This window comes from Oratosquilla oratoria, chromosome 23 (genome assembly GCF_046742065.1).
Source record: "Oratosquilla oratoria isolate Oo_2021 chromosome 23, ASM4674206v1, whole genome shotgun sequence".
NCBI lineage: Eukaryota > Metazoa > Arthropoda > Malacostraca > Stomatopoda > Squillidae > Oratosquilla > Oratosquilla oratoria.
In genome coordinates, this window is record NC_134799.1 from 59907199 (window position 1) to 59924503 (window position 17305).

At 40.9% G+C, this 17305-nt stretch overlaps 1 protein-coding gene across 3 annotated transcripts in view; it reads right to left on the minus strand.

Annotated features, from left to right (window-relative positions):
• LOC143038134 (sialin-like) overlaps positions 1–10980 on the minus strand; it is a 138379-nt gene extending 127399 nt beyond the window's left edge. For 2 of the 3 annotated variants that reach the window (XM_076207139.1, XM_076207138.1), the window contains exon 1: positions 10780–10980. In XM_076207139.1, the coding sequence (XP_076063254.1) occupies positions 10780–10813 (34 nt within the window). In that variant the 5' untranslated portion in view covers positions 10814–10980. Of the gene's footprint in view, positions 1–5699; positions 5802–10779 lie in introns of those variants that run through there. The other variant, XM_076207137.1, reaches the window with a different exon arrangement.
• Between the last annotated feature and the right edge of the window lie 6325 nt (positions 10981–17305).

A 17305-nucleotide genomic window follows, 5' to 3' on the forward strand; every position in this document is an offset into this window, starting at 1 on the left:
TATATATGTACATATATATATATATATATATGTGTGTGTGTGTATGTATGTGTGTATTTTACGGGAAGGGGAGCTATGCTCGTGGTGTCCCGTCTTCATATCTCATTTTATCTAAACTATTTTTTAAAAATTCATGTACTGTTTTTGCACACACCACTTTCTCATCTAACTTGTTCCAACTGTCTATTGTGTGTGTGTGTGTGTGCTGGCCCCGTAATCAACATCTATTATCCTCCCAAATGAGAGTTCGTATAGTCCGATCTGTGGATCATGTTGTGACCACACACACAGCACACTCTTATCCTCTTGTTCAGGGGAAACAGTAACAGCTTGCAATACTCCGATGTTTTTACCCCCAGCGCGGAGCTCTATCGTGGCAGCCATCAACACTAACCACAACACTACCAAATTGTGTGTGTGTGATTCACCTTGGTCTTTGGATCACGTGTTGGACTCGTGATCGACAGCTATTTCCCTCCCGGAAGGGAGCTCAGAGCTCGTATGACCGATCTATGGGTAATGCTTTGACTTTACACGCACACACACAGCCAACTCCCCGCCCATGAGGTTGGAGTAACGACTCGAAGCGCAGCGATACTGAAATCATTTTCAGCCCTGGGAAGGTTCGAACCCAGACCGCCGTAGTGACAGTTTGGGACTCTACCAACCGCGCCACCGAGTCGTATGGATGTGTGTGTGTAAGTGTGTTTGTGTGTGTGTGTGTGCGTACGTCCGTTCTCTTCTGATATACTGTATACACATGCGCGTGTTCTTGTAGCGCGAAATTGTCCAGAAGGATAAAAGCGTCAATTGATCGCAGCCCATGCCAACTAATCAATCATTAAACTTAACACACCAAGATGCACCCATTAACAGAAATCAGATGTGGCAAGATTAAGAAAAAAATTAAATAAAATCCCAACTCCCCTCCTGTTCCTCTTCCTTTTATTTCAGTATAGTTTCTAACTTGTTCTAAACCAATAATGTCCTGGGAGCACAAATGAAGACATTTAAGCATGGCCCACAATGGATCGAAACAATACAAATACACCTTTATTTGCATTAATACAGTTTTGTTTACATAAAATCACTTTAGCGATAAGAGGGGAATTATATCTAGAAATGTCCTAATTATACGTAATTACCAAAAGTTAGAAATCAATTGAACGAAATTCAAAATCTGGGTGTCATTAACTATACAGTTTTATATAGAAGCGGAGTGGAATTGGTTGACAAAGCGAAATCAATATCGAATGGCGAATTTGTTAGGCGAAATCCGTAGGCGAAAGCTTGTGTCCGCGCATGCGCTGAGCACTTCCGTGTATGCGTGTGTATTTGTATGCGCGCGCCCGCGACCAGTTCCTCCTCATCTCTCTTCGTACGTACATACCCTTCTGCCAACTCTGACTAAACATCTGCTTGTCGCTTTCTAAAAATACACGTTTTGACATGGTCCGTATGCCCCCACCCACCTCTCACCCAGGAACTAAGTTTTATGTACCCAAGCATTGAGAAAAGTGGGAGCATTTTCTCGTCGATATCCAGCGCTTCTGTCCTTCAGGCCATATCACACCGAGGAGGTGGAATAATAGAAGCGGTGTAGGAGATATTCATGAGGGGAGCAGAACAGTGGGATAATAATAAAGTCACAAAGGAGATCCTTCTTTATGGAGATGAGTCTCCTGCCATGAAGGAATGTTGTGTGAATCTGGTCAATACAAATGTCACTCAAGTCACTACAACATTTGACCTGCAGTCAGTACTCCATACCGGGAGAGAGGGAGAGAGAGAGAGAGAGAGAGAGAGAGAAGAAAGGAAGAAGGGAATGAAGGAAGAAGGGAGGAGAGAGAAAGAGGCTCACAGAAAGAGAAAGAGAGAAAGAGAGAGAGAGGGGGAGAGGGAGCGAGAGCTAGACAGAGAGAGAGAAGAAAGGAAGAAGGGAATGAAGGAAGAAGGGAGGAGAGAGAAAGAGACACACAGAAAGAGAGAGAGAGAGAGAGAGAGAGAAGAAAGGAAGAAGGGAATGAAGGAAGAAGGGAGGAGAGAGAAAGACAGAGAGAGAGAGAAAAAAAAAGGAAGAAGGGAATAAAGGAAGAAGGGAGGAGAGAGAAAGAGGCACACAGAAAGAGAGAGAGAGAAGAAAGGAATGAAGGAAGAAGGGAGGAGAGAGAAAGAGGCACACAGAAAGAGAGAGATAGAGATAGAGAGAGAGAGAGAGAGGGAGGGAGAGAGACAGAGACAGAAGAAAGGAAGAAGGGAATAGATGAAGAATAGAGAGAAAGAGGCACACAGAAAAAGAGAGAGAGAGAGAGAGAGAGAGAGAAGAAAGGAAGAAGGGAATGAAGGAAGAAGGGAGGAGAGAGGCACACACACACACACAGAGAGAGAGAGAGAGAGAGAGAGAGAGAGAGAGAGAGAGAGAGAGAGAGAGAGAGAGAGAGAGAGAGAGAGGGGGGGGGGGTTAGTGTGCGGTTGCACGTGTGACTGGCTAATGCATGGCCGAGTGCGCTTTGGCCGGACCCGCGACACACCTGGGGATGCTCAGCACGACATCTCCGAGGTTCCCAACTCGGTAAATTTGTTGGTTTGGGAACGAAACAGCTCACGTCAGGAGCCTCTCAGCTGCGGCCGAAGTCGCCACCTTTGCCCTGTGTGCATGGGCAGCTAGAGTGAGGGATATTCACCCGGTAAATTCGGCCGCCACGAGTAGATTCTGTATAGAGGGATGTTGTTGCCTCTTCGCTGATTAGGCTACGGGGAACCCAAGGAAAAGTGCCCTCTCCCACTACGTGTTCCGAACATTTTAGTAATATTATCAAAACCATAATAATGTTTATGTGTCATATGTGTACTGATTGGTATTACTCATAACTGTCTCTGGTCCCCTTAACCCCCTACGTATGTTGTCTGTGTAACTTAGTGTAGAAAAAAAATCTAATGAGGACCACAATGGAAATAAGCTTACATGCTTTTCTGTTATCCTTGGCAATTGCAATTATTATTTCGAACTACGTATTCTTGTTATTATCTGCACTTCATGTATATTGATTCTTTGCCAAATAAAATTATTATTATTCTTGGAGTAATTTTCTCTCTGATACAATTCTTGTTAAATTGAATAGCCGCTGACGTTCTGACGATCTGTGTAGCTGATCGTTCAAAATTGCGGAAGACCTTTTTTTCCTCATTGTTCAATGTGGAACAGAAGTTTCCGATATTATTATTATTATTACAAGGGGGAACAGACTCGCATGAATTCGTAGCAATTCGTTCCGTTACGACCCACTCATTGTGACCTCGAGTTGACCCGACCTAATCAGATCCTATGGACAGATAACCTTGGAGACAATCGTTCCTTATCTACCGACTCGACCCAAATCTAAAACATGGTGGAAATCTCTAACCCTGTAGGACCATAGTATATTATAATTCCATTCACATTTTCTGACAATGTTTAAAAATCAAGAACGATAAAACGTTTGGGTCTTTAGTCTGGCTAACAACGCACTTAAATGTTTTTATTGAGGAACTGATTAATAGAAACTGTGTGTGTGTGTGAAGACACCACGAGGAAATCCGAACCGACACGCTATCGTGTCTAAACCTGGCAGTGTTGCGTTCTATCTGGCGCACCCAATAGAACTGAATAAAATTGCTTGGAAACAGTCAACCCTTTCTACACTATGTGGAGTTCCCGCAACAGAACAGAATCGCCAGGCAAGTCATATTATCTTTCTCTTCAGGTATTCTCGCATACTGAATAAAGTTTTATGACGACATGAATTTACTCAACCCTTCCTAGACGAACATTATCACTTGGGAGTCAACCAGAACAGTGACATCATTTCAAACAATGACGTCATTACAAACACTGACGTCACTACAAACAGTGACGTCATTGCCGATTGGGTGACGTTGAATAACATCACCCGGCGTTACCCGAAACGAACCACCCGCCATCAATACGGTGGTGTCCCCCCGAGATGAATGAAAGCCCGCTGCTGACCAGAATACAAGGACGCCATTGTAAAAGGTATTCGTAAAGTGGGAGGTTCCCCCATCAGCTAAATAAAATGGTCTGACGAAAAAGAAGAATGTGAACTATTACTGTTGTCTGAGGAAAAATAATTTACATACCGAGTGGCACATTTCCTTTCGTTACTGATGCCGCCAGGCGATTTTATTTAACGACGAAAGAGTTAACCATCCCATATTCATGAAATGATTTGATGTGAAGATCCTACTCCTGTATGATAAATGTAAGCGTGACAAAATTGGAACAGTAGTCCGTGGAGATAGCCATGATTTTAAGAACCACAGTGACCACTAGACCCCAGATGACCTAAGTTTTAGTCATTTAGAGCCGGAGTCACAGGCTTAATAGCCTCTTCCGGGACCCTTCTATGTCTATGTCTATGTCTTACTCGACGTTCTGACGTCACTGGAACTTTCGGTGGGGGGGGGGGGTGAGTGGTGAGGGGGAACGCGCTATATCAGTTCAATATTTTCTCTTCAGTGTATATTTCTACTCGAACACCCAGCATGAAGATGTATCAAACTAAAATTTATTATATATGAAGTATGATAGTATAAACTCTAAGGTATGTATCAATAAATTTATCTTATATATGTTTTATTTTTAATTTTCTATGTCGTTATTATCACAATTTTTATTTGGCAATTAAGATTTTATTTTGGAGGGTTAATTCCCGTGTAGCCCCCACCACTACTCAAGACTAGACTCGGTTGCCGAATTAAGTTACTATTTCACGTATTTATGCAGAAACCCAATATCACAGCAACATTTACGTGCACATATATTCATACACTTCCGCGTAGTACTAACTGCACATATATGGTAACTCACACATTAAACTTAATGCCGATTTGTGCTTGCAGAGAGACACAGATAAAGGGAATAAGTGAGGGATTAAATAATTATGCAAACATCAAGATATGGTGGAAATAATAGTCGGTGGAAAGTAGGTCAAAGGCCGAGACGAGGGGAAAGAATTACGGTGGCGGGGGAGACCAAGTTACACGAAGAGCTATTTCTGTAGGGCAACGGCCCTATCTTTCAAACTTCATTTACACGATACCAAATGCGCAAATGACACGCACTCCTAGACACAACATGAATAAGATAAAACGAAAATAAATAACACACGAAGCAGAAGGATGATTATATATAGATATGCAACACATACCATCCACCTCCTCTAGGTTATTGAAGGGTAAGTAAAGGGCAACTGGAGGTCACCCTGGCTGTCAACTGCCTACGCTCCTCCCTCTCCCCCCCCCCTCCACACCCTTTCACTTCCTCCTCTCGTGACACAGTTTTTACCACGACATTCTACGACCCGTATCTATACTCTAATAATTTCGCGCGTACAAGAACATCAACTGATCCCATGCATGTGTTTACTATCACCAGGTATCTACCGTCATTGGATTTAACTTTACTCGCCTTCAGAGACCGGTTCCCAAGCATGTTCACATGTATCCTTATTTCATTACAAAATCTTAGGATGCCACTGCTCTAAAACAACAGGTGTTTCCAAATATCTCGGCTTTTCAACATCACAACATATGGCAACGGCTCCACCTACACTCTTCAGCCGACGGGCTGCCATTTGATGGGTCAAATCGACATAACGTCTTTCCAGCTATCAATCCTGCTTCATGCAGACGAAACTCACCCTTGTGTCGTAGGAACCATCGCCGTATACCACGACCAGATGTGCTGAGGGAATTGTTCGCCATGTTTGCCGCCAACCGTTGGGCGACTTCGCTCCCGACGTCCGAATCCTTAGATCGACTCACAAAAATCTATCGCGCATGCTTCGTTTTCCCGGGAAACGTTCGTTCATGTTCATTATCCACCTATACAGAACACCATGCATTCAGCTATAAATATATTCCTAAATTATATAGAATGAAGTATGTGGAAATATACATTTTTTTATGCTCACATATAATCATTGTAGCAGTCAAATGGCGATCGATAGCATCTGAACCAACATATTGAACGTGAAACCGGTAGCTAGTTGCACAAGTCTGCCATACGGCATGCTGTTGTACGTCACGTACACGTTCATTTTAGGTGTTTTAGATATATTTTGACATCTGTACACACAGGTAAACACATAGAGCATATACATTCTCAGCTCTCACCCGGCAGGGTAATAACTGTTGTTCATAATTCCAACACATGAGACCAAGATGTAACAGGTGATCACGCCCACAAACATCCTCTCGAGACATGGTGCAGGTACATGGTAATGGGAGAGGATTAAGCTAAAAAAAATCGAGTGCACCATTTAGTTTACAAGAAACCATGAACAAAGCAAAGCATATACACAAACGTTACATTATCGACAGTCGGTTTTTCAACTTCAGAAATGGGCAGCAATGGTCGCTTACAAGCTTTTCGCGTCACATTGCCCCCTCCCCATTTATAGGAAGGGAAAGGCCATTTGATAAAATATATGTATGTGTGTGTGACAGAGAAAGGTCCATCGTGGTCTTGGTTCAAGTGCTGGACTCGTGATCGACAACCATTAAGGATGGTGCTTATTCAAACTGCATTTGCTTCATGCTTCCGTTGTAATTGTTACGCGTAGAAAGGTTTCGTCCGTTAAATCTCTGGTGAAGTTAGTTAACGTCGACGGAAACTTAAATCCTCAGCATACTAACTACCGTTCAATATCAATTTGTTTGTTTTTAGTTTGTCGATAGGAAAACTCGAAAACATCTACATTTCCAACTGCCCGTGTTCGACTCACTTCCCTGTCTATTGAAATAAAAAAAGGAAAGGGAGACGATAAAATAATGCGAAAAGTGAGGGGACAAAATTACGATCACGATGTGGGTTTAGCAGGGCATATACAAAAACGAGTGTCATTCGTAGAGAGAGAGAGAGATTTTACACTGAGAGGAACTAATACAGCCTGGGATTATCAAGGTAATGAGAAACTTGTTTGCACAACTAAACGATATGACGTAAAAGCCCATCGCCATTTTCCCTCATCTTCCCACCCGCCCTTAAGCTTTTTTTTTTTTTCTTCTTCTTCTACATTTCGTTAGGGAACCAAACTGTATAAGTTCTATTTTCATAATTTCGTTCGCTGAAAAATAAATCAATTTGAAAACATAAATTATGGAAAAGGCATTTCTTTGATGCGCATGCTAATTCATTAATGAACCTCACTAGTCCTATATCGACGTAAACATGAGGACTTGGTTCTGAAAGCCTAGTATAGTCACACTATCACAACAAATTCCTTTTCAAACTCAACAATTTGACAATCATCACTAGTCAGACACAATAACCCCCAATCACTATAAATTCTATTTCGTGTATCTTCTTTTTCTTTACAGTGACCACAAACCTGGTTTCAGCATGCCATATTTTCTGCAAGATGGTTCAGCACTACCGACCGAACTTTCGGTAGATTTTCATCACACACACACACACACACACACACACACACACACACACACACACACACAAAATCGGTATGCGTTCCTAAACACCTAAAAGAAAATTGGTTGTCTTATGTTAGAACTGTACTCTGTAGTAAGTAGTGTAGAGGGCGTTTTACTGCCCTGCCCCCCCCCACCCCGCACCCCACACACGATGGTACCGAGCTCGACCGCGAATTCAGCTTTCCGAGTTCGAGCCTCCCTCGGCGCTAAAAATTTCAGCAACGCTGCACTGTAAGGTGGCACTCCACATCTAGTATGGAAGGAGTTTTGTGTGTGCGTGCGAGTAAAGCATATAGATCGAGCCATATATGAACTCTGAGTTCTCACCGGAAGGATAATAGCTGTCGAACACGAGTCCAACACGTGATCCAAGACCTTGGTGAATCATGCTCCTTCTCAAGGTCCCAAAGGTATCGAGGGAATCTCTTAGCTTTACTCCGCCTGCCGCCAGGTTATTCTATTCATCTCTATGACATTCCTTCGGTAGCAATGAGTTATTACAAAAAAAGATACGGCAGCTTTAATTCTATTGTCTTATTTTGGATGCCGCCAGGCTATTTCATCCATATATTTTTACGTGAGACTCCGATAATGTAGATGTTAAAAAAAATCCTTTACCCAGAACTTGCATACCGGTTGGTATTTCTCACATTCCAACTCCCGCCTGGCTACTTCATTCAGCAACATGTGAACCTCTTCGGCAGCAACTATATATACCAAGAGCTTTTTCTCCCTTATGAGGGAGGTAGCCTAGCCAAGTCAAAAACACGTGCCTACACCCATTCTACTCCCCCCCCACCACCTTTTCCCCTCTCCCATCTTAGCTCCTCGTGGATGACGGGTCATCCCTGTATCTCGCCCACTGCCTGGCTCAGAAGCAATGTAGCAAGACACAGTACATCCACAGCAAGGACGCTTCATTTAATCGGCGACCTCCTCCCTCTCCGTCCGCCCATACAGAAAAAGAGAAGACGGAGGTGAAATCCTTTCAGGCTGAGTCAAAATATAATTTACACATAAGCACCCCCTAACCCCTCCCCTCCCTTGCATGACAGTATTATCTATACACAGCAACTCTCCACTCATTCCTATCTCCTGCCTTCTCCTCCACTTGCTCAACAGGCGTTCCCCTCTTTCTTAATGCCCCCTTCATCCCATCCATCTGTCTAATCTTCGGTCGTCACCCTCAAGTTTACTCCTTCCACCTCTCCCTTCTATACGTCTTTCATTAATTTTTCTACACTCATTCTTTCCACGTGATCAAACCATCCCATCTCTCATCTTTTCCACCCCCGCTCTCCTCCTCACCTCGTTTCTCACTCTATCTAGCCTAGTAATCTGTAACCCCCACCATACTTCTCAGACGTTTCACGTCAAACAGATTAATTATTTTATTCCCTGCCTCTCTTAAATCCCATGTCTCTGCCCCATACAAAGCCGTCGGCACGATCACCCCTTCACACAACCTCTTTCCAGACGGGTAATCTCTCTGATCATCGCCCGCCTCTCCTTAAGAACCCTCCTCCCTTACATCTCAACTTCACCTATGAATAAATAAATAAATACGAAAAAAAAAAAATGCCTCAGCTATCATGTCTCGGCAGGAACTCTTCTGCCTCAACTGCCAAGACCAGACCTACTTCCAACCGTGTATCATTTTGCAGGAGCGACTTGGCGCCATGCTTGCAGCTGATGCACTTATTGATCCCCTCTGGCATTCTGACTTAATGCCCTTCCACCCTATCCTTTTTATGCATTGGCGTGGGCGTTCATGAGCGCCAGCACATATCGCGTTCAACAAAATTTTAGTACACATTTACATGGAAATAATAGTTAATCAGGCAACTGAATTTTTTACACATATTTTCATACATACACAAGCACATACTATTCTAATCGCTTAAAACAAATGTAACATTGTTCCAGTAATTTGCACAATTTCGAAAGCTACAAAAAGTAGTCAAAAGCATTTGCTATACTTATTTGCTTATACTTATACTATATACTTATACTTATAAGTATATATACTTATATTTATACTATATATACTTATACTTATACTATACTTATTTGCTATACATGACTACAACACCCACTAACAGTATAAACAACATTCAACCTACAGCAGCTGTTTACAAACTTCTACGGGCACGGAGTCCGATCATTGCATACTGACATTCTCTTACTGCCACGGCAGCGTACAGTCATTCTTTTGCAAAAATCAATAAAAAAAATTCCACGCTGGGAACAAAATTCCCCACCCACCCTTTTACCCAACCGAAGACGCCATCCGGCATACGAGGAAAGAATCTCATTAAAAATAAATGCAAATAGCCCCTTAAATACGGTGACACACTATCGATCTTGTGTAGAACAAGTCTGAGATTCGCCCACTCCCCTCAGCTGCATGAAATAGTCTTTCCTTGAGCAAGACTGTAAGCAATGCACACGTCGAAATGGCTACGTGCAAGATGACTCGATCTACTGAATCACCACTATTCCCTGTTTGTACTGATGTTGAAGCATTCACATGCTTATCTACATTATACATTCCTTGATTTAAAACACATATACGGAATTTCTCTAATAGAAAAAGGAACATACCAGTCATCAACTTCCCGCGCGAAATTTCATATTTCTAAACCATGCACTCAACATTCAACGTTCATATATTTGGAAATGAAGCAGCCGCCACTTAAAGGATGAATTGCAATATAATTTTCTTTACTATAAAATAAAACTTGTGAATTTCAAGAGACATTTCCCTTAAGACTTAAGTCCTGTAGCAGTGCATATAGCTGGGGATCTACCGAGTATTCGTCATCCATTTACACTTTCGCACCAACCACCGTTACCATTGAAATTTGTTTCCATCTAGGGTCTATATAAACACACTACAATTTTGTCAGAAAAAGATGTAGTCAGTAATTCCAATAGGAAAAAAATGTGTAGATTTTTTTTAAACCGAGCACATAGCTTGCATTAAACCATCATCTACTTTGCAGTTGCAGGTCTGAAAATAAAAAGCAAGATTCAAAACTAAACTCATCTCAGTTACGACTGAACTCTGTACTTACACGATGACATTGAATTTCAAAGGCTTATATGCCACGATTTTTTCGGAGATGTAGCTTTCATTCATGACCCAATGGACAAAGAAGAGTAACCCCTCTAGTTTCCCTTAGCTTAAAGTTGAGCGTTCGAGTTAACGAACTGCCGGGCTCACGTAGCATGTGGAACCAAGAATATGTAGTAAACACAATCGTCTGCAAACTGGAAACAAACTGTTACCTCGAATAGGCGTGGGTTTTTCATTCCCTGCCATGTCTGCTGACACAGATCAGGCGACAGAAATATGGAGTCAGTTGTGGTAGAAACGGTTTGAAGCTTGTGCTAGACACGCCTACACGCGTTAGTGGCAGAGAACACGTTTGTCGCACCTAGTGACAGGAGAAAACGGCAACACAACCGGGTGATGTCGGAAGCTATACTGGTTGAACCTCCCCTCACCCAGCCTTTAAGAAACCTCGCTTGACGTGACCGGAAGGGGAGAGGGGGCGACGGTTGCAGGAGAGGTGGATAATAAAGTAGGGAGAGGAGGATAAGTGGAGGAGGGAGGGCGTGGCTACACGGTAGTAGAGGTGGAGAGGAAAGAGAAGCCAATCGGCAGCTGAGGTGGGTTAGGAGGAGAATATACTATTGAAAACGAGGGAAAATGTGAAAAGTAAAGAGGAAACGGACTAAAGGGACATAGAGTAGAGAATGTAGGCGCGAACAGTCTGAACGAGAACGGGAAGGGAGGGGTGTAGGTAAGGTCGAGTAGAAGGTGACTCGGGCAAAAGTTGCACTTGCGCAACTGACAGAACTCTTCCGATTCCCGCGCTTCCCGTTCGAACGTGACTGCTCGCCTGTCCACTCTCACCCCTTTCCCTCCCTTATTTTTCTGTGACTTTTCTTGCGTTTCAAGTTCCATTCCCTTTTGCCCCATCCCCATGAACTCTGTTAGAACATGCTCTCCACATACTGTCGTCCCTTCAGAAACACAAGCTTATGTTTTATGTGACGCAGGTAGTCGGATCTGTGGCTTGATTAAAAAGATAAAATGGCAATAAATACAACAAACAAATAAATATATTAACTGATTAATTATTCAAAAATTATCTTACTTGTAGAAATTTAATCTTTCAGAACTCTTTTCAGTAGTTAACCCTACTTTCTAATAATTATTATTTCTGGGTCATCTTTATATATTTGATTATTCATTAGTAGTATTACCGTTGAAGTCAAGCTGAGAGAAATTGATCTGCCGTGCTGAAATAAAAACATGAGAATATATGAAATATAAAATTCCAAATTTCAAAGTATATCTAACGATCAATTATTTCTTATTTACATTTTATTTATTTATAGTTGTGCTCATTTCTTCACACACACACAAAGGATTACAAATATTACAAAGGAGCATGACGACAGGAGACCTTTTAGTCCATAACTAGATCGGATGCGAAAAATATATATAATAATGATAAATAAAACAAACAAATAAAAATATATAATAATATAAACAATAATATACAAATTGGTAGTTAAATAATAAACAAACAGGTAAATAGTAAATAATGATAAATTGACAGATAACTATTAATAAATAATAATCAAGCAAATAATAATAAACAAACAGACAAATAATAACAAACAAATAAACAAATAATATAGAATAAATGGCAGGCATTACAGCATCTTGCTTAGGTGTTTATCTAAATGAATCTTAAAGCTTCGAATTGAACTACATTGCAATGCCGCTGCAAGAAGTTTATTCCATTCATTAACTACATGGTTAGCGAAGTTGTTTCTAATCACTTCCAAATTAAACCTATTCCCTGACAGTTTAAGACCATTATTTCTTGTCGGATTCTCATTCAATGTGAAAATGTTGTCACTTTTGATGTTGTCAATTCCCTTTAGAATCTTAAAGACCTGTATCAAGTCACCTCTGAGTCTACGCTTTCTTAGGGAAAACGGATTCATATGTTTTAGTCGATTTTCGTATGGTTTATTTTTTATATTTGGAATCAGTTTTGTGGCTCGCCGTTGTACTTTTTCCAATCTATCAATGTCTTTAAATAGATTCGATGATCATACGGAAACAGCATATTCTAAATGTGGACGAACTAACGATCTATATAGCTTGTTAATGAGAGATGGACTTTTGAAGTCAAAAGATTGCGGAATCAGTCCTAGAATACTATTTGCTTTCTTAGAGGCTGGAACACACTGCTTAGATGATTTGAGGTCGTTACTGATACTTACGCCGATATCTTTTTCACTATCCACTTTTGTTAATGAATTTCCAAATAACTTGTAATCGTACTTACTGTTATTTTTACCTAGTGCATGTGCATAACCTTGCATTTACTTATGTTAAATTTTACTAGCCACTTTTCAGACCATTGCTGTAGTTTATTTAAATCTTATTTATTACCTAATTGGTTTAAGTGATCGTTTGTCATTCCGCACAGTTTTGTATCATCAGCAAATTTGGAGGTAATAGATTTCAGTCCGTGGTCTATATCATTTATTAATACTATGAATAGAAGTGGCCCAAGAACGGAACCCTGAGGAAGTCCACTCGTAAAAAAAAATTCCATCTAGAAGTTTTACCATTTAAGAACAACTCTGTTTTCGATTGTTCAACCAATTTCTAGACCAACTTAACAGGCTCCCACTTATTCCGTGTGAGGCTAATCTAGTAAGTAGGCTTTCGTGGGGGGGACGGTATCAAAAGCTTTTGCAACGTTTAGATATATTAAATCTATATTGTTTCTTTTGTCATAATTCGTGATGACTGTGTTGTAGAATTCGAGTGAGTCACGCAAGAGCGTTTCCGTCTGAATCCATGCTGGCTATCATTTATCAGTTACTTTCTAAATAATGTTCGATAGCATCTCATGATAATTTCCATTATTTTCCTACGATCGAAATCAAGTTTATAGACCTGTAGCTATTTGGTTTCTATTTGTCACTTTTTAATATAGGAACAACGTTAGCTAGCTTCCATTCTCTTGGGACATCTCCGGATATGATGGATTTCTTGAAAATAATTTCTAATGGAACAACAATCTCATTTCTCATGTCTTTTAAGATTCTTGGATGCTAAAACGTCAGGCCCTGGTGTTTTTCTATACACCTTTTATTTTTTCCTTTGTTATATTTACCGTAGTAAGTTCACACTAGACTTTTCACAGGTTTCAGTTTGGAGTTCATTTTGAGGTGTTTCGTTTACGAATACTGAGCTAAAATAATTGTTTAAAATATCCCACTTTCCTTTATTTGAATATTCAAGTTGACCGTCAGCAGATAATAGTGGGTCAATGTGATTCCTAACAAACATTTTATCTCTCATGTAACTATAGAATTCTTTGGGAATCTCTTTGGATTTATCAGCCATATTCATTTCGTGTTTTTCGTTTTCATTTTTTTTTCTTTTTAAATCTCTGTATTATTATATAATTTTGATAGTCATTAGGTGCACCAGAGCACTTGTATTTTTATAAGCCTGTCTCTTATATCATTACCTTATATTATTACTCCTACCTTTGCAGTACAGTAACAGACTACTGTTTTGATTCTAAATTACTAGAACACTACACTTTATCTTATACCTGTAACTGTATAACGCTATACGTATACAATTGCAAAAACACAACACAATCACTTGTCCCTGTTCGAAGATATAAGCTTCATAGGAAGTAATAAACTTAACAAGAGGTATTCGCTAGCTGGTGTCTCGGCAGCAAACGAGTTCACTAGCTGAGGTCTCGGAGCAGACTCAGCTGAAGGACCAAGTGTCAATATAGAGCAAGTTGTCAATAAAGACCAAAATTATAATGTAAGGCATGATGTTGAAACTCAGAACACACACATACACATGTATGTATGTATATATATATATATATATATATATACAGTATATATGTGTATGTGTGTGTATAAACAAATAACAATTTGCACACACGCGCGCACACACACACATACACACACACACACACACACACACACACACACACACACACACACACACACACACACAGAAAAAAGCAAGGATCAACCCAAACTATTCTATAGATATGTGAAAAGTAAACTTAAAAACAAACAGGAAACAGTGAAACTGCGCCAAGGAAATATAGAATACACAGAAGATCTAGAAATGGCCAAAGTTATGAACAATCACTTCAAGTCGGTTTTCTCTAGAGAAAAAGTACAGTATTGGGACGAAGGAAGCAAAGTGCGATTTCCCCCATGCGGGAAATAATAATAACACAAAAAGAAATAATGGAGCAATTAACGAACCTTGACTTTAGGAAATCACACAACTTAGACGGAATTGCAAACTGGATACTAAAAGAATGCAAAGAAGAATTAATGGACAAAATATACAGCATAATAAGATACTCATTCAAAGAAGGAAAAATACCAAAGGACTGGAAAATGCCAATATTGTACCAATATTCAAGGGAAGAGACAAGGAAGACCCAACTAATTACAGACCAGTCTCCTTCGGGTGGTGTACATGAAAAATCGTGTATAGCCACGCGTATTTACAACGTATCCTTTTTCCGGCTTTGTCTGGTTGTGACTAGACTTGCCGCGAAGTGCTGGGTTCTGTATGACTAAGTACCACAGGCATGAGTCCGTCTGTATCCAGCGGCAAGCGTGAGGAAAGGTAGCAGATTCTCAATAGACGTGCTATGGCTGGCCGGGTTCAGTCTTCGTTGATTATATTTTTACTTTTATTTATATTTGTATAGATATTTATATGCATATTTTATATATTCATATCTCAACCTGTTCCCCTCCGCTACTTCAGGAAGTCTGTTTCGTCGGCCGGTACAAGGATATGACTCGCCTTTAATATACCCCGTTGAATGCACACCCGTGTAGAGGCAACAACCCTCCATGCGTAGTGTACACACAAAAGCATATCGCAAACAAAAACACGACTACGTGTACAAACATCTACGTAAAGATTTTTCTCATACTGAAATTAATTTAATTTCTAACTTTCTTTCCCACTGCATCTTCTCATTTCAGTTTACCTACCACTAAAAAAAATTCCAACATTCTGTCTGCCCCTACGACTAAGCCTTCTACTCCTTTCCTAATTTTGTCGGTTGAGGTTATTGTTAAATAAATATTCCAACAGATATTGTTGTCAGCCTCAAATTCCAAGTCACCTGTCCATCCCTCCTGAGCCACGATATCACGCAATAAATATTCCTAAAAGTCGCCCGGTGGCAATAGCTTTCATACACTATCTTTCCCTTCTACAACTACCGATCCCGCGAAAGCGGGTGGTCTTTCCTAAGTAGGAAGTTGAGAAACGCGCTGGCTCGCTGGCTGAGCGGGTTAGGGCGTCGTTACTTGTGGCGAAGGTCGAGGGGAGGGCGGTTCGAATCCTGCCACCAGCGAAGTTGAACCAAGGGCATGGTTCATTAAATTCCACGCTACAAAGCCATCTGTGAGGGGCACCGTCCTAGCCTCCCGTTAAACCATATCATCATCATCACATAGTCCATTCATTCTGTCATATGGAATAGTTTTGTGTCAGTCCGATTGTGCTTATTACTTTGTAATTTATTATTCTGGGAATGACTCTTTGTAATCGAAACGTCAATTTTGTGTTTAATTGAAATGGAAAATTTCGGACAGGTCATCTTTACTTATCCTCCTAAAATCAGAACTCTAGAGAGGAAAATTGAAACAAATTAAAAAGAAAAAATTAACAACTGTGATAATGATGTAGTGTTCACTGATTTACATAATTGGTTGATGATAACCAGACATTCAAATTAAAAATATCCCGCTATCAATTTCAGTAGAGGAGCACTCAAAAGTCATAACTGTTGCCTAGTTCGAGTTTTACCGAAGCCACACAGTTATAGATCTCTCTGGGAAAAAACGTTGTAGAAATATCTTTGATGTAAAATTGATACGTGTCCTTTTCTATGCCACCGGTTAATAGTAGTTGTAGGAGGAGGAAGAGGAAGAGAGTTTTGGTCAATTGTTAGTCCTCGTGCGAAAAAGTGGAGGATGAATCGTTGAAATTGACCCAAACCATTGCCAGTCAGATAACCTCCCCTCCCCCTAAGTCTAAACCCATTTATTAATAACCTGCCACTGCTTAATAAGACTTAATAATCTCCCAGAGAGAGAGAGAGAGAGAGAGAGAGAGAGAGAGAGAGAGAGAGAGAGAGAGAGAGAGAGAGAGAGAGAGAGAGAGAGAGAGAGAGAGAGAGAGAGAGAGAGAGAGAGAGAGAGAGAGAGAGACAGAGAGAGAGAGAGAGAGAGAGAGAGAGAGAGAGAGAGAGAGAGAGAGAGAGAGAGAGAGAGAGAGAGAGAGAGAGAGAGAGAGAGAGAGAGAGAGAGAGAGAGAGAGAGAGAGAGAGAGAGAGAGAGAGAGAGAGAGAGAGAGAGAGACAGAGAGAGAGAGAGAGAGAGAGAGAGAGAGAGAGAGAGAGAGAGAGAGAGAGAGAGAGAGAGAGGAGAGAGAGAGAGAGAGAGAGAGAGAGAGAGAGAGAGAGAGAGAGAGAGAGAGAGAGAGAGAGAGAGAGAGAGAGAGAGAGAGAGAGAGAGAGAGAATTTTTTCCTCCGAAATGGAAATCCTCAAAAGTCTTGCAGAAATCAGAAAGAGGGATGGGGTCGGGGGCGGGGCCAGACGGCCCTCCCGCAGCTTCGAGACAATGAAGTGCTTTAGGTTGCATAAGCCATCCGCTCTATTTACAGCTGCGTACTGGCATCTCGCTATTGACCAACCCCT